The 23,923-nt window shown below is 40.8% G+C and overlaps 1 protein-coding gene across 3 annotated transcripts in view; it reads left to right on the forward strand.

Annotated features, from left to right (window-relative positions):
* The window catches only part of AFMID (arylformamidase), a 737,969-nt gene that overhangs the window by 572,298 nt on the left and 141,748 nt on the right, over positions 1-23,923 (forward strand). For all 3 annotated transcript variants that reach the window (XM_044068169.1, XM_044068166.1, XM_044068167.1), the window contains exon 9: positions 11,537-11,672. In XM_044068169.1, the coding sequence (XP_043924104.1) occupies positions 11,537-11,672 (136 nt within the window). The remainder of the gene's footprint in view (positions 1-11,536; positions 11,673-23,923) is intronic.

Here is a 23,923-nt window from a genome sequence, read left to right on the forward strand (position 1 = left end):
AGCATGTAGCTCTGAGGGATTGGGATGTCTTAAGGTGTAGCATGTCCAACAGCTCTGGGTTTAACATAGCTTTATATGTTAGGCAGAGATCTCCACGGAGTAGACGATATGCTTCAGAGTAAAGTTGGAGTTTTTTGAGACAGTCAGTGTAGGGCATCTGTTTTGAGGCCAGTAATCCTGTTTGTGAGATACTTCTGTGGCCTTTCCAGTTGCTGCAGATGTCTTGTGAGGTACATTCCAAAAGGGGTGTTGTACTCTATAATGGGCCTAATGAGTGCCGAGTAGAGGGGAACAATGACCTCTTTTTTCCTGGATGAGAACCCTTTTGTGATGCGGTGTGCCACATAGAAGGATTTCCTGACTACTGTGGTGATGTGATTATCAAAGGAGAGACTATTGTCCACCTGGGTCCTAAGGTCTCTTATCACACATTCGGCATTAAGTAGACTGCCGTTTATGGGGTAGTTCATGGGTACAGAGTTTTTACCAAAGGGGATGACAATGCACTTTTTGGCATTGAGCTTGAGGCCATGCCTCTGACACCAGGCATCTATCTCAGTGAGGCCCTTCTGTAGGATGTCCACATCATTTGGGGGATCAACTATGGCTCCTAGTTTGCAGTCATCTGCGAACTTTGTTAGCCAGAGGCCTTCTGTGTTAGCCTGTACTTCAGAGAAGTAGATACCAAACAGGAGAGGTGCCAGGACTGAACCCTGTGGTACTCCACTTGTCACTGGTTTGAAGTCAGATTTGGAGTCTGCAACTTTTACATGTGGGTTCTGTCAGTGAGCCAGTTGGCAACCCATCTTGTGACGTAGGGATTTATACCTAGTGTTTGTCATTTATACTTAACATTTCATTGGGTAGTACATAGGTAACTATTTCTTTGGTTGCACAATGTTTCTGTTGGCTTAGACATTGATGGTAGTATGGATGTGCCTGGTATCATCCTCATTCCCTGGATGCTAAAAGTTGAATCTATAAGTGCTGTTCAGTCTTATCTTAAAACCATTGGGTAGCTGAGTTCTTTTAGTGCACCTATAGGCAGGGGTGAAACACAACACTTGTGCTAGTACATTCACAGTGGTGTGGTACTGCATAAGACTGGGATGGGGTCTAAGACAGATATCCACATATACAGCTGTGCAGATGCATGTGTGTTTGGAAGCACAGGGCATTCATCTGGGGAAGTATCAGAGTACATGCAGATCACATTATGTAAGTCTGTTTATAGTGAGCAGAATGGTAGCAAGGGAATCTGGCGTCCCAAGCAACATACTTATATGTCACCCCCCATTGACCCTCTAAAAATATTTGACATATACCTTTAAAAAGCTGTTAGACTGTTTTTTTCAGTATCCCTTACAAGTTAGTGCCTACAGCAAGTGCTCTGTTTGCCCAATGTGTTTAGTAAGACACTAATAGTGTATCCTACATTAACAGAAATGTGTAGGTACAGCTCCTTTGGTTGTGTGTCTCATACTGAGCCTAAGTGGTATTGGAGTGCACTAGAAGTGCATTCTGTAATTGTATTCACATTGTGCCGTACAGTAACAGGAATGTGTAGGTGCAACATGTTCGGCTGTGTATTCAATACTGACTTAGGGAGGTGTTAAATTATAGGTTGAATGTTTTATGTGACCGTGTATACTATTGAATCTAACACTGATAGAAAAGCATGGTTACACATCTTTATATTGTGGGTTAAGTACAGAGCTGGTGAAGCAACGGGGTACTTGTGGAAGAGGTACTCTAACTGAATTTACAGTGTGTTCTTCAGTAGCAGGAATATGCAAGTACAGCACTTCTTAGGTTTTGTGCTCTGTGCAGAGCTGAGAAGGTATTGACATGCAACAGAAATGCATTCTGGAAGAGTACTCATGGCGTGTCATACAAAAGTAGGCATATACAGGTATTCCACCCTTATGGTGTTGGTTTATTTCTGAATTGAACAGGTATTAGGATACATGAAGAACAGATTCTGTACATGTTCCTAGTGTGCCGTGTGGTAACAGAAATGTACAAGTACAGCCCCTTAGACTGTGTGTTTACTATTGAGATGAAGCATTTCTAGGATTCATTGAATCTCAGTTTAATTGCAATCAGACTAACTTATGAAGCACATCTTTAGTACTGCATAGGGAAGAAACATACACTGCTGCCAACGAAAATGGTATAGTTGTATTCTAAGATACTTTGTTGAATGAAATGATAGCAGCTAAGCGATTGGGGTGTAAGGATATCCTTGTTACATTGTACAATGCTATATCTTTACATTGTGTCTGTATGTTTTTGCTAAAAACCATTAAAATGGATGTGAAAGTTATACCATGGTGCCTCATGCACAACTTACTGTGATACTTGCTGTACCATGAGAGGTTATAAAAGTACAGACTCCTATTATACCATGGTGTCTCCTACACAATGTACTGTGATACCTGCTTTACCATGGATAGTTATAGAAGTTCATGATCCTATAACAATGTGGTGTCTCCTACACATGTGCTATGATATATGCTCTTTACCACTGGAGGTTATAGAAGTACAGGATCCTACTATACTGTGGTGTCTCCTGTCTTTTTTAAGGACATTAAATGAATATGAGAGTTACACTGTTGTGCCTCCTATATAATATGCTGTGAGGTTGTTGAAGTACAGAATCCTACAGTTTCCATACATATTAAATGTTCACAGATGCAGAAAGTTTTGTAAATCTGTCCTGTAGTATGTGAATCAGCCACAGTGCTTTCTCCACAAATAGTATCATGACAGTAGAAGGATGTCTAGTATTGTTGTAATACAAGCAGCACACGTGTGGTCATATTTACACAGATTGTATATTTACAGTATACATGTAGCTTATTCAGCAGGAAAACTACATCACAGCTAAAGCTCCTGCAGCAGGAATGCAGATCAAGGCCCTACCTCTCCACCGGTTGTACTAGGTACACAGCACTGTAGGGGGTGTTCATGTACACTAGGTAACAGCTTCTGTAGTTTTTCAGACAAAATATATGTTCTCTATCGCCTCCCAGCAAGACGTTGTGCCGTCCGATTCTCAGCTAGAGCGTCTTCTGTGTGGAGACATGCATGAATGGGCGTACCTTTGTTGAAGGTTGTGCATCAGGGCTGGAAAACTTGGCACGTAAAAAATCTACTGCCAATCATTAGCGGACCGGAGTTCCGCTGTGGCGACCCCTAACCGGGAAAAGCCGAAAGACACAAACATTTTTGTAGGGCATGTTATAATAATACTCCATTACTGTGAATGTGAATACAATGATGCATTTTGAGTGTATATTAACAGAACATCCTCTAGCTATAGTCACAATGATATTTGAGCAGTGTGTGCGGTGCTGCAGATGAAAGAAATCTGTGGTATTATGTAAACAAAAGCAGAACAGTAACACCCCTGACAGGATGTGAGTTTCCTGTAACTAGTGTAGTCCAGATACAAATTTGCTAGGGCCTATAGAAGCCTAGCCGAAAATGTACCCTGGCTTTCGCCACCCAAGAAAATTATTTTCCTGTGCCCCTGTCAAGCAGAACCACAGAAGTGATCCCCGGGGTGAATTTCCTATTACCCATCCAATCATCAAGATTTTTCTTGAAGAGTGCTAATGAGGAGCTCTGTTTGACATAGATAGGTAGTCTGTTCCAGAGCATGGGAAGTCTCTGGGACAGAAATGTATCCCTCCAGCATGTTCTGTTTATTGCGGTGACAAGGTTTAGGTCCCTAGAGCATGTAGCTCGGAGGGATTGGGATTTCTTTAAGTGGAGCATGTCCAACAGCTCTGGGTTTGACATAGCTTTGTATGTGAGGCAGAGATCGCCTCTGAGTAGGCGATATGCGACGGAGTAAAGCTGGAGTTTTTTGAGACGGTCTGCGTCTGAGTCCAGTAATCCTCTTTGTGAGGTATTTTTGTGGCCTTTCCAGTTGTTGTAGATGTCTTGTGAGGTACATACCAAAAGGGGCATTGTACTCTATCATGGGTCTAATGAGTGATGAGTAGAGGGGAACAATGACCTCTTTTTTTCTGGATGAGAAACCTTTTGTGATGAGGTGTGCCACAGAAGGATTTCCTGACCACTTTGGTGATGTGATTATCAAAGGACTGTTTGTAAGCTTCTGAGCCCCCCAAGCCTTTCTGTGTTGGAGGTAGCCTTCTAGCTTGTCAGTGGGTGTGGTAAGCACTAGGTATCCTATCTACCACAAGATGAGTGGTTTCTGGCCCAGAAATTGTAGTTTATTATCCATTTGGGCAGTTTTTCCATCTCTTTCAACTTTCTGGTTTAAAAGCCCGCATTTGTGCTTCTTTCCCACCTTTCCTGTAACTATTCTAGTCCAGATACAGATTTGCTGTATCCAGAACTGTTTGCAGTTTCTGAGTGGTGCCAAAATCTGCTCTTCAAATTTTCTCTTAGACCAGGTAGTTTTCTCCTCTCCTGCACTTATACTTGCTTATCAATCTAGCACTTTACCAGACTTCTTGTAGCAGTTATTGTAGCACACAAAAGTGCTATCAGCACTAAACGTTCGATAAGGAAACAGCTCCAGTACTTATTATTAATACCACCCATCCAGGCATGTATAAAGGTCAGTTCCCTGTGCTTTCTCCCATTAACCTGGTGAACTTGGGAATCCTGAGGCAATGTAACAACTGCCTCATGTACACCAACAACCCTCTCCTGTTATGTCCCAACACTCAGACTTGCAAGAGATGCACTTATATATCCAAATTGGAAGCCATGCACTCTCCAGCCAAGACCAGAATAGCTGGTCAAAAGGAGAAGGTCAACACTTGCACCACACCACATGGAACACATAGCCCTCCAGAACACACACCAGCACTGCCTTCACATAAAAACACAAACCACACACCCACCTTTGTAGAGGCTCTCAATAAAAACCTACACAAACAGTAGAGACCTCCAAGGCAGAAATGCACTTGACCACCACAACACAACACTAATCACAAGACACATAACTCTCCTAAATAGTGTGCCACTCAACCAAAGCCCCTAAGGCAGAACAGCATGCCCAGCACACTAGTCATAGGTGAATTGATAGTGAAGCACACTGATGTCCCACTCACTAGTTTGAATAAGGAGAAAGTAACAGTCAGCTGCCTGTCAGGTGCCATGATCCACCACATAACACACACACTCAGGTCCCTCAACAACAGGTACAAATATGACTCTGTCATTGTTCATGTGGGTGTGAATGACCTGAGATGTACCGCCCTGGACTACATGAGAAGAGACATGGAGGAGCTCTCGGATTTTGAAGCCCAGGCGGGTATGACCCTAGCCCTGAGCAGCATCCTACCATCACCCAGAATGATACCACAGTACAAGCAGAAAATTATCAATTTCAACAATTGACTAAGTTTCTGGTGTCATTCTAAGGGGATCCGGTATCTGTATGTCTGGGATGACATGATTATTAGACCTCAATGCTTTGCCAGAGATGGTCTGCATCTGTCACTCCTGGGCTTCTGGATACTGGTCAAGGCTCTTGCCACCCCTAAAGTGCCTTTTTTAGGTGGTGTTCCAAAGACCAAATTACTACTGTAACAGCTACAAACAAATGCAATCTGAGGGTCATGCTGCTCAAAACTAGAAGTCTAAATCTGAAAATGCACTCACTCGAAGCAGTCCTTAAAATGGAGAACATCAATATTTGTGCTATAACAGAGACCTGGTTCAAGGCAGCAGAAAGCACCCCTGCATGACCAGGCTATAACTTATTCCACACCTTTCGGCCTCAGAACTTGGACCGAAGCTCCAAAGGTGGTGGTGTTTCCATATTCATAAAGGATGCGCACACCTCCAGACTGATAGCCCAACATAATGCATCAGAGATACTTCAGGTGCAGCTAACATTGGGTAAGACAGCAATTCAGGTCGTAGCCTGCTATAGGTCCCCAACAATGCCCCAAGACTCACAATCCACGTTCCTAAGTACATTGGAGAATATTAGGGTCCAACCTAACACTCTCATACTGGGCGACTTCATCTACCACTCCATTAACTGGGAAAACTACTCATGTGCCAACACACTTGCCTAGAATTCATTAATTCAAATGCCCTGGACCAGCTCGTTCTTTCCTCCACTAGAGGTAGCAACATCCTTGACCTGGTCATTACTAACATGGGTGGTCATTGCTCTACACCAATAGTTAACTCCTCCCTGGTTAGATCCAACCACAAACTAATCACCCCGTAAATCCACATCCCTCCCCCCCCCCCCCACTGCAAAGGTAACCACCATGAACTACAGAGTGAACTTGCACCTCACTTGTGTGCTCTGTTCAATCACAGCCTCACCTCAGGTTTTGTCCCTACCAAATGGCACACTGCTACAGTCATCCCTCTCCATAAAGGAGAAGTGACTACAGACCCTGGGAACTATTGCCCCATTAGCCTGACAAGTCTGATATGCAAAGCTATGGAATGCATTATTGTGGACCTAATAAACAAGAATATATAGGGAATCTCCAAACTCTGGATCCCACACAGTTTGGTTTTGTGAAGGGCAGATCATGCCTGCTCAACTTGGTCATCTTCTTTGAGTCAGTCACCAGAGCTGTGGATGAAGGCAAGGTGGTTCATACAGCCTACCTTGATCTGGCCAAGGCATTTGCTACCATTCCCCATTCAGTGATCATAGAAAAACTCACTAAGCTAGGCATCAACCCCTATATCACTAGGTGGGTTGCAAACTGGCTCACAGATAGAACCCACAGTGTGAAAGTAGTGGACTCCAAGTCAGACTGATGGCCAGTCACGAGTGGAGTCCCTCAGGGTTTGATCCTGAGTCCTCTCCTCTTTGGTATCTACGTCTCTGAAGTCCAGACCAACACAAAGGGTCTCTGGCTGACAAGTTTTGCAGATGATTGCAAGTTGGGAGCTATTATTAACTTCCCAAGTGATGTTGACATCCTACAGAAAGGCCTAACTGAGACCAACGTGTCAGAACCATGGTCTTAAGCTCAATGCCAAAAAATGTGTCATCATCCCCTTTGGGAAAAACACAGTTCCCATGAATTACCACATTGATAGTAGTCCACTAAACACAGAAGGTGTTATAAGAGATCTGGGAACACAGTTTGACAGCAGCCTCTCTTTTGACCATCACATTGTCACTGTGGTCAGAAAGTCCTTCTATGTGGCACATCTCATTACTAAGGGTTTTGCATCCAGGAAGAAAGAGGTCATTGTCTCCCTCTACTCTTCCCTCATTAGGCCAATCTTTGAGTACAATGCCCCATTTGGTATGTACCTCACTAGACACCTGCAACAACTGGAGAGGCTGCAAAACTACCTCACAAAGAGGATCCTAGGCCTTAAACACTTGTCCTATATGGACAGACTCAAAAACTCCAACTATTCTTTGTCTCATATCACCTACTTAGAGGTGATCTCTGTTTGACATACAAAGCCATGACTGATCCAGCTCTGTTAGAAATGCTACATCTAAAGAAATCCCAATCCCTCAACACCACATACTCCATTGACCTCAACCTCATTACCACAATCAACAGAACATGCTGGAAGGACAGGTTCATAACCCAGAGACTGCCCCTGCTATAGAATAGACTTCCCATACATGTCAAACAGAGCACCTCACTAGCCCTCTTCAAGAGAAACCTTGATGAGTGGATGAGAAATAGAAAATTCACCCCGGGGATCACTCCAGTGGCTCTACTCGACAGAGGCACTGGGAACTAAGGTCAGGTGGCACGATGTCAGGGTAATCCTATGGGCTAGGTTTGTAAAGTCTCCCGGGCCATTAGCCTGGTACACACCTATGAACCTATAAAATGCACAGTGTGTATCAGGGGTCATTAATGATATCCTTGTTTCATCTGATCCAAAGAATTATGTTTTCATGGATAGTAACTCATAACAAAATGCATCATAATGGATGGGAGTGCTGCATCTCCTGGTCCAGGGTTGGTTATGAGAGGGTTTCACACTATTCTACAAGTAATACATGAAACTGAATGCTGACACAACACGTAGCATTGTGCGATAACAGCATTGTACTAAACATGGTCATGACATTACTGTTCTCAATCTCCCACAGGTACTATCACAACTGTAACAGAACCATACATTTCAACAGGACACAAGTAACAGAGTGTAGCATTAAACAGAATGGGTGTTCAACATGTTTGTGTAGTACATACATATTAGAACAAAACATCGTCATATTAAATTTGATGGGAGAATGATGTGGTGCACTGCTATACCCCCAACAGTTCGGAATGGAAGTACAGCACCATGTGTAATATTTGGGTACTTCAACCAGCAAGTCCTGTGATTCTGAAATATACTGCCTTTTCCCAACAGATGTTAAATACATTATTAGAAATGTATATTATAGTGAGTAAGCATTTTTATTGAATAATACTGCAACAATTTTTATTTTAAAACACCTTTTTATATGAAATAACCCAATAATGGTATCTTTAGGTGTGTACCTCTTATGTCTTTTGATATTTCACCATAAAATTTAAGAAAGAAAATGCCAAAAAGTGTGAAATGGCCATGCTCCTTCACCACGTTGAAACCCATCTAATGTGAAATTACAAATCCTCCAATCTTGTTTCAAACGAAACATATGATTCTGTTTTGTACATCTTATATCTGAGTAAACTTTTCAGTTATGTAGCTTGTACAGGTTAGGAACTCCTTTCCCTTTGCAGTCTAAAGGAAATTTGGAAATACTAGGTAGTGTGGCTTAAGGACCAGACAGGGAATATGAAGACAAACCTACAAAAGGAAGAAAGCAGTGCTTGCTTATAGGAGTATCTGTGAAGTTCAGTGAATGCAAACAAACAACCTGTAACTCAAAATGTAACCAGCCAGAAATTCCAACACGCCCAGCCTTTGTCAATGTGGTAGTGAGCAGCAGAACTTGGTGCTAATAATAAGCAGCTTCTACTGATAGTTGAGGGTGAAAACACAGCACACACACACACACACACACACACACACACACACACACACACACACACACACACACACACACACACACACACACACACACACAGACACATACACACACACACACACACACACACACATCACACCTTTCATTACTTTCATCTGGCTGCATAAAGCATATGCATTTCAAATCTTTGACTTTCATAGAACACACTTAGGCTGCATTTATATATTAAAAGCTACTGAATTAAACCTGTCACATCAACTTACAGGATTGATAGCTTTGAAATGCTTGCAGACATACTCTAATAATTTACAGTTCCCTTCCATTTCATTTACCAACTATAGGGGCCTTCCTCATCTGTGTCCCTGGCCTTTCTTAACGCTATATAACTTCAGGCTCTGTGGCCTTTCTGGTGCCCCAGCCTCATCCTGGACTTAGTCTTCTCTCTTTCTAAGTTTGTGAAAGTTTCTTTTTTGGAAAGACCCTTGCCTGGGTGTCAAATTCCCACCTTTATAATTTTCTTGGACAGGCCCTTCCCTGTATCTCAGGCTCCTGCCTGTATAGTGCCTATGGCCCATGCTGTCACCAGCATTACTCTGTAGTATCTTAACAACGAACAGCAAATGTCAGTTGTCTCCAGCTTCCATTCACTTTTTGTAGTACTCTTCCTCCCGAGGTTACTTTGACCCCACATACACTCCATCTTATCACATGCCAGATCTTCTAACTCAGGAGAGTCAACCACACAGCCCATGGGCCACATGCTGCCCACCACACTCCCACATGTAGCCTGCAGCACACCTGCCACTCCACTCCCAGAATCAGCTTGCCCTCACATACACAGCAGGACCACCAGCTGAGCAACCTTACATGAAACAACAACTCTTGGCACTCTCATCTTATCAACATTTCAAGCCATCAGTCTATGAAGACATGCATTCACTCACTCACTCATTCCGATCACTCATCCACACAGTCTCTTCAGCATTCACTCACTCACTCACTCACTCACTCACTCACTCACTCACTCACTCACTCACTCACTCACTCACTCACTCACTCACTCCGATTACTCATCCACACAGTCTCTTCAGCGTTCATACATGCATTCGCTTACTCACTCTGATTGCTCACCCACACAGTCTGTTCAGCATTCATACATGAAGTCACTCACTCCCTCACACCAATCGCTCACCCACACAGTTTCTTCAGCATTCATACATGCATTCACTGACTCAGTCCGATTGCTCATCCACAAAGTCTCTTCAGCATTCATACATGCATTCGCTCACTCACTCCGATCGCTCACCCACACAGTTTCTTCAGCATTCATACATGCATTCACTTACTCACTCCGATTGCTCACCCACACAGTCTCTTCATTACCTTTCCTATCCCAAGCATACCTCTTACCTGTCCAGAATTTCACAAGATGTCTAGATGTTTGCCTCATATTTTGGTCTGTTGTTCTTCAAAAAATGTGTAGTTTTCTCACAAATCATTGAGAGTTACAGTCAATCCTGTTTGGGGAGGGGGGACCAAAGGCCCCGTGACAGGCAGTGAATGCAGCAAATCAGTGTCCCCAAAGTTACTGGTGTGGGATAGCCAGAAGGCATTCTACAAATTGAAATGTAGGCTTATTTTAAAAAAATAAGTGGGTACTTGTAGTCAATGAAGTGGGAGTCCTGTGCTTTTGATTTAATTCCAGCAGGTTTTTGTTATTGTTTTGCGTAGCTGTCACGGAGGCATACTAATGGAGGTATAGGCCTGGGTTATCACGTTAAAGGAACAGCATATTCGTGCCTTGATGATATAAAATCTGGCACTGAACTGCCATCACCGAGAGCAGGTGCTGTAAATATGTTCTGCCTGACTGCCATCTGTGCATACAATATTCCCAGTTTTTAGCCCTTCATTTTGCATTTTCTATCATAATAAGCGCCACATACACAAAATATTATGTAGATTTATATTTTAAAATAAAATTAAAAATATTCTGCAGCAGTAAATCACAATGGGTTTGTAAATGTGACTCCTGCGTTCTTTTTGAATTCCAAAATTCTTCATTGGATGACCATGTTTTTCTTTATCAAGCTCTGTAATGCTTATTTCAGTCATGAGTTCCCATGTTTAAAATCTTGTGTGACATCTTCATTGTTTTTTTCAAAAGTAATTGCACACTGCTGATGACGTGAAGAATTTAATAAAATGAACTGAATCTCTTTCCCCAGAGTTTGTCATTTTAATGCTTTATTATTTAGCAGAAGCTGAGAGATCAGTAGCTTTAATTATATTTCAGTGCCATACTTTGAAGAGCATAGCTTGAAACGGATTGCTCCTGTATCCAAATGTGTGAACCCTTTCATGTTCCTTATCCATTCTGTCCTTACAGCAGCATGCAATGAAAAGATTGAAGAAGTAATTTCCCCACCACGTACAACAGGATGAACTAATGAGTGCTGTGAAAAGCCAATCTAAAGTTGCCATCAGTCACTGCTTACACATAGCAACACATAATCTTTGCTTCAGCTTCATTTTTTTGCCTGAGTGACGCATATTTTATCCTTTTATTTGCAGTGAGGATGCTTTAAGGAACAGCCCTATTCAGCATGTGGATAAAGTGAGGCACTGGTCTGAGAAATGTGAAATCATAATTGTAGTGGGAGAGCACGATCCCCCTGAGTTCCATAGGCAGTCCGAGGAATATTTTGAGGTATGTCTTATACTGAGTTGTGACTGTTCTCTGTACTTGCACAGTTTGTAGGATTTGCTTGCTGCTCCTCCGAGTTTTTGGAGAAAGAATTTAAGGTGAAGTAATGCATATTACATGTCACCATGTGATGACTATGTATTGGAATACACTGAAACAAAATGTTGTGGCAGAGTTTGACTGGATTCTACAAAGTGGACCCCAGATGCCAAACAGTGCCATGATCCCTGCATGGTAACACAGCTGTTTATGAGCCATAGCAAAGTATGGCATCAAGATTTCTTTAATAGTTTTACATTTATGGTGTATCACTGTAACTGGATCTGGGACTGACTAACAAACAATGATCCCAGTTTTATTTATTTATTTATTTTATTTACTTACTTATTTTCTGTTGTTTACTGGTTAAGTGGGCTTCTCCAAACCCTCTTTTCAGTCATGACATGAGTCACAAAGCTAACACAGAACACCAGTACACACATTATAATAGCAAAAGCAAATGCAAAGCAGTGGCACTTACATCGATCTTGACAAATTGCATGAGATTTCATGGCAATTACTAATTACATTACGTACTGACTAAACAGGACATAAATTTGGAAATAACATAAAAACATGAAACCAGTAAGTAAAGTAGGGTAATAAGAAAGAAAAGTAAGGTTTATGTCATGTTAATTACTTGAGTATCTTTCCTGATTTACTTAGATGCCCTTTAAGAGAGTGCTTTCTATTCTTATACTCGGGTTTTGTCTATCCTATGTGAAAACATTTGCTGACTTTTAGAGTAGGCTGATATTTTTGAAGAGAAATGCATTTAATGATACCTGCAAGTATGATCGCTAATGACTAGGTTCTGATGGTGGTACATTTCAGAAGGAGTGGACATCCTGTAAGAATGCCTCACTTTCTGCATTGCTGGGTGACCATAGCTGCATTGCAGTCACATGACTTGAGAATAGGCCGAATGCTGCTGAAGTCACTATTTTAAACTTCATAGCCTAAGTGTGAACCTTTGATGGCACATTGTAAAAAAAAGTCTGTGTTAAAAGTAAAATCATATGTGGTACACAACCATCGGCTCTGCATAAGTATATTTTCTGACTAAATATACTGCCAAGTCATGTGATCAGACTTCTGCCTCTTCATTTGTGAAAGTGGTGGGATGAAGTGATCTGCACCAGCAATGGGGGAGATTAAATGTGCTATGCTCATGGCTTATGATGTGGAAACTTAAAAAAAAAATTCCATGAGCAGGTAAGACAGAAAGGAAAACATGAGTGATTGTGCATTACTCTACAACAAATTGTCAGGGTCTGTTTTCTAGGTTATAATGCCTTCTTGGGATTATATGCTGCATCTTTTTATTTAAATCAAACAACAAAGTAGAATTCCATTTATGTATCCTTGTCTGTGCATTTTCCCATTCAAGCTCAGATTTAGCAAGCTGTGAAGTCTGCAGTGACAAAAACTTTATTGCAGCTGTTTTGGCTGTTTGTTAGTTTACACTTTAAGAGTCACACATACCTAGTCACAGAAGTAGCCACACTGGCTGATCTGCTCATACATTTTTCCTTCTAAGAGCACACTCACCAAGACTTAAAGTGGATATTGTAGTCTGAATAAGTGAAAATGAAATTTCAAAATTAATTTCTTTCTCTTCCATGGAAATACCCAGAAGGTACATGAACAGGACACGATCCTAGCTTACCACTCTCCAAACAGACAAGTCACTGAGAATAGATTTCTCTGTGTACTACTAAATAGACGAACACACCTTGTTAGAAAGCTAGGGTTCTATGAAAGCAAAGAACATTTTGAAATACAGACACCATAATGTCAATATCCTTCATGAGACGGTTGCACATAGAGCCAGACTGTTGACAGAAACTTAAGAAATTAAGTAGTAAGATGAGATTTAGCATTTTCTATTTCTGCATGTTTATAAAACAGAAGACATTAGCTAGACATTTGCCATGCAACTGATTACATTTAAATTACTAAGACGTCTAAATGTCAACCACCTGCATCTTTTCTTATGTCTCAAGTTATATTTTAGATATTCTATCTCTTCTTTGGGTGTGAAGCATTTTTAAGTTGGAAAAACTACTAGTTGTCTTTGCATCCATTCTTATGTGCATACATAAACTATCAGAGTGAAAAATAAGTTACATGTACTATATAGGCACAGTACGATGTCCATGACTTACAAAAAGTTCCTTTTTTATATACTAGATTTTCAAACTACAGACATTAGAGAAGGGTAAGATAAACAGTTTTGATTAAAAGGAAGATTGGTGGTAGCTTTAACTGAATTCTTGCAGTCCACCAGGATGAAATGGTTCCATCAATTGAAGGAAAGACCTCATAAACACTCATAAAGCATCTAAAGTTTCTAGTGTAATTGCTGTTCTTACCTCTTCAGGTTTTAAGGAGCAACAGCATTGAGTATGTATGTATTTTTATTTCACTCTTCAAAAATATGATGAATATTTTTCACTTTCTATGTGATATGTATGGTTTTATTAAAAATAATATCTTTAGCAGAGCTCAAATGTTATTGAATATTGAAGTACCACAACAACAAAAAAACTGTATTTAATGAGGATTTCATTTTTTTAACCCAGTCTAAACAAATCTATTTCAGTATTATGAGTTGAAGGTGCTTGTGCTGATTTTATTATTGTGGTACAATAAAGCAGAATTTGATTAACTTGGTCTTTGATGCTACCTATAGTGTCATTTTTTTTAAATAGATTGAATTATTTAAGGTATGTGGCTTTATCAGGTTTGCCAATTTAGTTATAGCTTTGCATTTGTTAATAGGTATTAAAAGCTTAGCCTTAGTCTCGTCAACCGGATGAAAAACAGCCATGACTTAAAAAAAACGACAAAAAAAATCTTTCTTTATAGGTACCCAGCAAAAATACCAAAACAACCCAAAAAATTCTGGGCAGCCATAAATCAACGTCTACACCCAGGCCAATCCACAAACCCAACCTCCTCCACCACAAATTCTAAAGATAGTATAGCCACTCAATTCAACACCTACTTCACCAACTCCATACTAAACCTAATAAAAACAAATAATATCACACCACTAACAATCCCTTTTGAATCTAATGGAGAATCTAACAACTTTCCTTAAAGCCCATTCAAACTAGTACTATAAAAAATGCTTCACAAACTTGAACCTACCATCTATGCTGCCAACAAACTACCCACTGACTGAATACCTTAACTTAGCTGCTGATGTCATAGCCTACCCAGTCTCTCTATATTGATCAACCAATCCATAACTGAGTGCCAACTTCTCAAAATCTGGAAAACATCTTACATAATACCCCTGCATAAAGGAGGAATCTGTACAGACCTTTCTAACTTCAGACCAATCACAATTCTGTCACCACTATCTAAAATTTTAGAAAAATGCATTCACTGTCAACTCTTGAATCACATACTTTCCAGTAATCTTCTAACTGATATGCAACATGGGACTTGGGTCTCCAAGTCGTATTTTTTGTTTTTGTTTTTTAATACACAACATGTTTTATAACAAAATCACAGCACTACCACAGCTCTTCTGAGCTTTAAAGACACCATTAACCAACTCAGAAATAAAGGACAATTAGTCTCCTCAGTATTCTTAGACATGTCAAAAGCCTTTGATACTGTCTCCCACCAGAAACTTTTACATGAACTCCAGTCCCTACAACTAAGCCATTCTGCCCTACAATGGTTTCACAATTACCTTTCAGACTGACATCAAGCTGTAAAATGGAACAATGAATTCTCTCCCTATATTACCTGTTACCTTAGGCATACCTCAGGGCTCAGTTCTAGGTCCACTCCTATTCAATATCTTCATTAACAAGCTCCACACAGCTACTGACCTGGCTACAAGCATACATTATGCTGATGACTCCACACTCATCTGTAAAGCTCCCACACTCACTATAAACTCCAAGAAAAGCACAGCTCTCAATCTTGGCTTTCTACCTCCCAACTAATACTGAATCCCAATAAAGACAAAATGAATGATCTACTCAATCCACAACCCATTGACCACATCTCTCCCTTCCTAATATACTCTTCTAATAACACAAAAATTGAACCAGTGTCAAACTGCAAGCTACCTGGTGTCACAATTGACAATAAAATAAAATTTGATAAACATCTGTCAACTACTATAAAGAAAGTCCACACAAAACTAGGCTCACTCAACAGATCAAAACCATATCTCACTGACTTCACTAGACAGAATATTGCTAGGAGCCATTTACTATCTCCCCTCCTCTATGCCTCTGCCATATTCACCAACTTAAAACTGATCTAGCAAGACTAGATGCCTGATATAACACGATTGCTAAATATGCTAGCAGCTCCCCACATAGAACACATCATTGTAATGCCTTACAACATCTAAATTGGCTGAAACTACCTAACCTCCTTATCCTCACCTGTCTTACAACAGCCGACAGAATAGTATATCAATACGAAAAGTGTCCATTGCTCCAAAACCGACTTCAACCCCAATCCAATACAAGGCAACTTAGATTTTCTGACAAGCTTCTGCTGCAAGTTACAAGAGCTAACAACATCTATGGTGATTCTCTCTACTCCAATCATATCTCCAGGACATGGAATCTGACCCTACAACATATACTAACTATAACTATCCCTCAATAATTTAAATCACTGCTTAAGTCCCACCTAACTAAGAACTGTCTCTCTTGCCTAAATCCCGGCTGACCTCTGTCTCCACCATACTCTCTGGAATGCATTCCTGTCAACATACTCAAACTAACTAGGTAAACCTTTCATCTCCTACTTATACACTTAACCACTAATACATACTCTTATCTATTCATATATAAAACCCAAGCTATGTTTAGCTAAATGACATTTTTTTCTCAATTGTGGTTTTGTTTCCTCTAAATATTGTGGTTTTTTTTTTCTTGTTGAAAAATTGTAATTATTATTATAGCTTGTGACGATATGAAGTATTGCCAGCTATGCCAGGAGAAATAGGGCAGTGGATGTGTAACATATACCAGCACATCTACCTAGAATTCTGTAAAGAATTATATGTCATTTGTATATCAACCTGATTTGTACAGATGCTTGTATTGTAAAATGTATTTGTAAATCTTTTTGTGTCAAAAAATGTATCAACACTGTGCCCAACTGGGCAGAAAAAATGTGCATGCATTATTGTAACTGTTTAAATGTATATATTGTAACAGAGGATCCTGGAAGAGAAGAGGTTAATCTCAATCTATCTGACTTTGAGAAATAGTAAGAAAATTCAATTACTGGGCCTAGGCCATAAAAATATCATTTCACAATTTTGAATGAAGCCAGAGACACAATACCTATTAGAAGCATGGTTTGTTAGCCTCTGTAGGAGGAGTAGAAGTTTGCAATTGTTTTGTGACCTCCAGAAGCTGCACCACATCTGAGCAAAGCTCGTGTGTGTGTGTGTGTGTGTGTGTGTGTGTGTGTGTGTGTGTGTGTGTGTGTGTGTGTGTGTATTATTGACATGTAGGTGCTAAATCTTGGCAGTTTCTAGCAATGGGGGGTCGCATGGAAACCAGAAGTCAGATGACTAGATGTATGTGATATCATTCTATACAGAAATAATGTTTTAATATTAGGTGAGGCAAAAGTCTCATTGCAGTCTGATCTTGTAACATGACAAAGAAGGATCTCTCACCTACTTCATCTTGCCTTGCTCCAGTAAGTGACCAGGGAATAATACTCTTAAGATCAATCAGGAAAATATAGTGAGATTAGTTAAGGATAGTTTTTCTGTAACTGTGCAAATCTTTCCAGCTGTGTTATTTTTAATATTTCCTGTGATTGAAACTCTGGTGTTTACTGTAAATACATATTTCATATTTTCATGTTCTTTTATTACTTATTATTAAATATATTTAAACTTTTCATTGTGGCTGGTCCTTTAGAAAATGTTTTAGCCTTTGAGAGTACTTATATCTATTGGTGACACTGTTGCCACTGCTGAAGTCTGGCTGTTTGGTCAACATTACCATTTGCAGTAATATTAATTTCACCTAGTATAATTGGATACCCTTGCAAGAGCCTTAGGTAGCTGGCTTTGTAGTGTTTGATGGCAGGAATAACTACTTTTTAGTCTGGGCAGAAGGGGGCACAGTGGATAAATCTGTGCCAGCCTTTCCCGTGTGTGTGTGTGTGTGTGTGTGTGTGTGTGTGTGTGTGTGTGAAAATCAAATCTCAAAGTTTGTGTGTTTGTCAGCTACTTGGAGCAGAGACACAAAGCACCAGTTTCACAGAGAGGATGCTGGAGGACTTGGCTTGGACACTCGGTTGAGGACCTGACTTTGCAGCTGTGACACTGGGGTGCCTTACTGGGGACCTGGGGAGAAACAGAGAGAAACTCAGACCCCTGGCTTAGTGTGCTCCCTTTGTGCTCTTAAAGGAAATTGTGCTTGATGCAGAGAGGTCTGCATCTGGAAATACTGAGTTTATCCATTTGCATTTCAAATGAACATCCTTCTACAGTGTCAATGGTGAGAATCCAGGCTCCTTGATTACTGGGCCTGAGTGGGGATGTCACATATTTTTGGCAGTGATGAGATATTAATTGGACATTTGTAACCTGTAAGCAGTCATTACTGAAGGTGAGTGTACTGTCAAGCAACCACAATTTAAATATACAGAGTTTAATTTCACAACAGTTTTAGTTGTTTTTTGTTAGTGTAGTTTAGTCAGGGAAAGAAGGCAAAGATGTCAGCAGAAGATTATGGCAAGCTGACAAAGAACCAGTTGTCCAAGGTGTGTGATCCAAAGGGCTGGTGCATGCCAGCCTGACTAAAGACCAAATTATTTCATCCTTAGTCATAGCTCAGACCAGCAACCAGCAGGATAATCAGTCTGGTGATGGGAATTTGCAGCCCTGCGAAAAAAGGGCAGTTCACCTTTTCCTCAAGGACTTAAAAATCCATCTAGAGTTCAAGAGACTAGAACTGGAGGCCAAATGTTTGGAATTAGAATCAGCAGTGAGACTGCGGTATTTGGAGGCTGAAAAAAAAGGAGAAACAGATTGAATTAGAATCAGCAGAGAGACTGCAGCTTTTGGAGGCTGAAGAAAATAAGAAGCAGCTTCAACATGAGAGGGAGATGCTGACTTCATCAGGGTCATGGAGGTAATGGGGAAGGCAATAACTAAACGCCAGAAGCAATAAATGTCAGTTCATTTCTTCCACAATTTAAAGAGGTAATAATTTTGATAGTTTTATTCATATATTTAAAAGAGTATGTAAACAGTATAATGTTGACCAAGGTCTCTGAGTATGGTTTCTGATCCCCTTACTCCATGGCAAAGCTGTAACTGCTGTTTCTAAATTGTCTGTTATTGATTATTTAAACTATGATAGAGTAAAACAATGTTTACTTGAAAGCTTTAAGTTAACACCTGAAGCTTACAGAAAAAAGTTTAATGAGCATAAACACAAGGCAGATGAAAGAGTGTGTGATTAGACTGCTGAGTTAAGCACTTATTTTCATAGGTTGGTGAGGGGGGTGTCAGGTCACCACTTTTGAAAGGCTGGCAGACCTTTGATGAGAGAAAAAGCCCTTAGCATTTTGTCTGAGGGCATGAGAATCTGGTTGGCAGACTGAAAATGTAACTCTGCAGATGAGCTGGGGGAAATAAAGAAGATCTCTGCTTAGCAAGAAGGGCAGCACTGCACAGGAAAGGAATACCCAGTGCTGCACATGGATATAAGGAAATCCATGGTGGGCAGCCTAAACCACCCCAACAGAGTCAGCCAGTAAAAGGGGAAGCCACTAGTTCAGATACATGGCCAGGATCAAGGGTTAAATGTTTTAAATGTAAACAGTGGGGCCATGTATCATACTGATGTCCATGGAGGCAAGGTGGAGAACAAAAGGTGGGGGAGCCTGCAAGTGGGAATAACAGTATCCAGTGGTCAGTTGTCTGGGCCACCAAACTATCACAAGAGGTTATATCCTATCTTAGTGGATAGAAAATAGGCCACTGCTAAGAGAGACATGACCTCTGAAATAGCCATTGTGAAGCCTGAAGTGGTTAAAGAGGAGCAGTACTAGCTTGGGCAATCCACTCTAGTCAGAGCTTTAGATAGGACCCTATTCTTAATGCCTTTGGCCTGAGTTCACCTTGACTGGGAGGGTGGAAAAGGAAGCAAACAAGTAGGAGTGTTTGAGGATATCCTTGCAGATGTCTTGATAGGGAATGATTTTTGATAATGCAGTACCTTGTGTGCATGCAGTTACATGCAGTCAGGCTTGGAGATAGGCATGTGGGTCTGGTAGCCTGGGGAAACCCAGATAGAGACAACACCTAAAGCCAGGGCTGGTGGTGTTGCTATTTCAGGGCGTGAGCTACACTGTAGCAGTGAGCCTGATGGTGAGCCACAGCTGCTGGTAGGTACTTATGTTCCCTCGGACAGAGTGACTACAAGGGCATAGGGGAGTGATAGTAACCAGGCTGACAGTGAAACACCACTGTCAGAGGATACCAGACTGCCTGTGGAAGGGGAGATGGGAAGATTTACAAAGACAGAGTTGAGTGAGACAGGTTCAGGTCTCAGACCCTACATTACAAGGCTTGAGGGATGTAGCTAAGGTGCCACCTGTTTCTCAAGGAAAGAGGGGAATCAATATACTGGAACAAAGGGCTACTGTATAGAGAGTGGATCCCTGAGGGAGGGCTAGTGGGTGAGGTAATACAACAGTTGGTAGTGCCCAGAACCTACCGTCTGGCACTTCTAGCCATAGCCCATGACATTCCCTTTGCAGGTCATATGGGCTTAAAGTATACAAAGAGACATATTATGCAGAACTTTTACTGGCCTGGGATTGAAAGGGATGTAACAGGGTACTGCAGGACCTGTGAGCAGTGCCACAAAGTAGGCAAGGCAGGAGACAAGGTCAAATCTCCTTTGATTGCTTTACCTGTGAATGAGGAGCCATTTCAGAGGGTAGCTATGGATATTGTGGGGCCTCTGAATACCCCATGTCCCACAGGGAAGAAGTATATATTGGTGTTAGTAGATTATGCTACTAGATACCCTGAGGTGGTGTCTCTGTCCTCCTTTGAAGCAGAGAAGGTGGCAAATGCTTTTTTAGAACTTTTCAGCAGGGTAGGTTTCCCAAGAGAAATACTGACTGATAGAGGTACCAATTTCATGTCAGACCTGCTGGTTTGTCTGTGGAAGCTCTTTGGGGTGAAGCACCTAAAGCACATCCCCTACCATGCCCAGACTAATAGTCTTGTGGAGAGGTTAAACTCTACACTAAAGACCATGCTACTGGCATTTGTGGACCAGACTAAGAGAGAGTGGGAAAAATATTGCCCCATTTGCTGTTTGTTTACAGAGTGGTACCCCAGGAATCCACAGGTGTTTCACCTTTTGAGTTGCTGTATGGGCATAGGGTGAGGGGGTCTTTAGATTTGATTTACGATGAGTGGGAGTCTGTTATGGCATATGTCCTAAACCTCAGGACAAGGTTTATGGAGCTCATGGACTTGGCCCAAGAGAACCTGTCAGGAGCCCAACAGCAGAAAAAGGTCTGGTATGACAGGAATGCTCGAGCCTGAAAGTCTGCTGTGGGACAGCAAGGGATGGTTCTCATTCCTGTTAGACAATAAGCTGCAGGCATCTTAGGAGGGACCCTTCAAAGTGGTAAGGAAGGACAGTGACATTAACTACATGGTAGAACTCCTAGGCAGGAGGCAGTGGCACAAATTGTACCATATTAACATGATGAAACCTTACCATGATAGGGAGCCCCTGCTGCTGAGTATATGCAGTAGGAGGCAGGAGGAGTCTGGGGAGGATCTACAGCTACAGTGAGCCAGCCAGCAAAATGCCAAATTTCTATGGTGGAGCCTAGGGTTGCAGGCATATGATATGACAGTGCAGCACTGTAGTGGAGTCAGCAATGCCAAGGCAGATGGGATCTTAAGACAGGGTATGGTATAATGTAGTTCCTGACAGGCCCATTCCTGTCAAGCAACGTTTCTCAAGGAGCACTTGAAAAACTAGCTTGAGTCTTCAAAGCGGGGAGAGATGTGACGATAGGAGGTACTGTAATATGCTAAGAGAAGAGTAGGACTGTGGATCTGTAAAGTATGTCAGCACAGCCAACTGGAATTTTGTAAAGAATTATATATTATTTGAATATCAAACTGATTTGTACAGATACTTGTGTTGGAAATATATTTGTAAAGCTGCTTGTGTTAAAAATGTATCAACAGTGTGCCCTGCTGGTCAGAAAAGAAATGTACCTGCATTATTGTTACTGTTTAAATATATATATATTGTAACAGAGCATACTAGAAGAGAAGATGTTAATCTCAATCCACCTGACTTTGAGAAACAGTAAGAAAATGAAATTACTGGGCCTACACCATAAAGATATTATCTCACAGTTTTGAATGAAGCCCAAGATGCAATTTCTATAAGAAGTACGGTTTATTAGCTCTTGTAGGAAGAGTGGAGGTGTTTTATGGTTTTATGACTTCCAGGAGCTGCAGCAAACCTTAGCATGGCTTTGTTTGTGTGTATTATTGACACCTGTGTGATAAATCCTGACAGTTTCTAGCAATGGAGGGTTGCATGTAAACCAGAAGTCAGGTAACCAGATATATGTGCTGTCATTCTGTACAGAAATAATGTTTTAATACTAGATGAGACTGATGTCTCAAGACAGTCTGTTTTTTGGAACTTGACATAGATGGATCCCTTACCTACTTCATCTTGCCTTGCTCTAGTAAGTGAACCAAGGAATAGTAACTCTCTATATTACTCAGGAAAATATAGTGAGATTAGTTAAGTACTGTTTTTCTGGATCTGTGTGAATCTATTCATCTATGTTATTTTAATATTTCCTGTGGCTGAAACTCCAGTGCTTACTGTAAATAGATATTTCATATTTTCATGTTATTTTATTATTTGTTATTAAACATATTTAAAATTTTCATTCTGGCTGGTCCTTTAGAAATACCTTTGTGAGTACTTTTATCTCTTGGTGACACTGTGGCTACTCCTGAAAGCCTGGCTGTTTGGTCAACATTACCATTTGTATTAATATTAATTTCACTCAGTATAATTGGATACCCTTTTAAAAACCTTATAGTAATTGACTGGTGGCAGTGAAGCTACCTTATAGGCTGGGCAGAAGGTGGCATAGCTAGTAAACCTGTGATAGCCCTTCCCAGGTGTGTGTGTGTGTGTGTGTGTGTGTGTGTGTGTGTGTGTGTGTGTGTGTGTGTGTGTGTGTGTGTGTGTGTGTGGGTTTACCTTTGAAAGATTGAAAATCAAATGGTCGAACTGCAATTGCGCGGAAGTATGTTTTCCAGTTTTTATAATAGTGAATACAAACAGAGCGAACTCATAAAAATGCAAACTGCTTCTGTAATTTGTTTTATTAGTTTTCGCAGATCTGAATGCGAACTAATTGGATGTCGCGATAATAAAAATGTGATTCTCTACCTGCAATAGGTATGTTTTGCTTCCCGAACCATTTTTCTTGCCATGTAAGCTGTTAGCAGATTAAAAGTGTGTACAGGCGCCATGCAGGTAAGAAATATATGCAATTATAAAGAAGAAGTTATAAAACGGACTTTGGTACTACCTTTAGAAACTTTGCAAAAGCAAACAAGCTCTCAAAAAAACAAATAAGCGAAAAGATAGCAGATACTTCCTAAAACAGAAATTTATTAAACGTTAAAAATGGTAAAGCACGTTTCATCTACTCAATAGAAGACCAAGTCTGCTATTGAGTAGATGAAAAGCGCTTTACCATTTTTAACATTTAATAAATTTCTGTTTTAGGAAGTATCTGCTATCTTTTCGCTTATTTGTTTTTTCGGTACTACCTTAACATAATGATATTTGTGTACTTTTAGGATGATGCATGTTCTTCCAGTGACTCATTGCTTAGACCACACATTGGTATTCAGAGAGCATTTATGGGAACCCCAGACTGTATGCTGATCTCCGTATGTTGTTCTCAGAAGACCTAGATCACCTTGGCCACTCCCTGTCTAGCAGCTGAATTGGTTATTTGACTAGCTCAGTTGGTAGAACATCAGACTTTTAATCTCCGGGTCATGGGTTTCAGCTCCACGTTGGCAGAGTACCTTTTGTCTGGAAGTTGGTACAGAAGGCTGTGAGCTGTAGTTCCTGTGGTACAGGGTTTGATTCCCTCAGCCCTCATTGACTTAC

The sequence above is a fragment of the Protopterus annectens genome, chromosome 4.part0 (genome assembly GCF_019279795.1).
Source record: "Protopterus annectens isolate FY-2018-M chromosome 4.part0, PAN1.0, whole genome shotgun sequence".
Classification (NCBI taxonomy): domain Eukaryota; kingdom Metazoa; phylum Chordata; order Ceratodontiformes; family Protopteridae; genus Protopterus; species Protopterus annectens.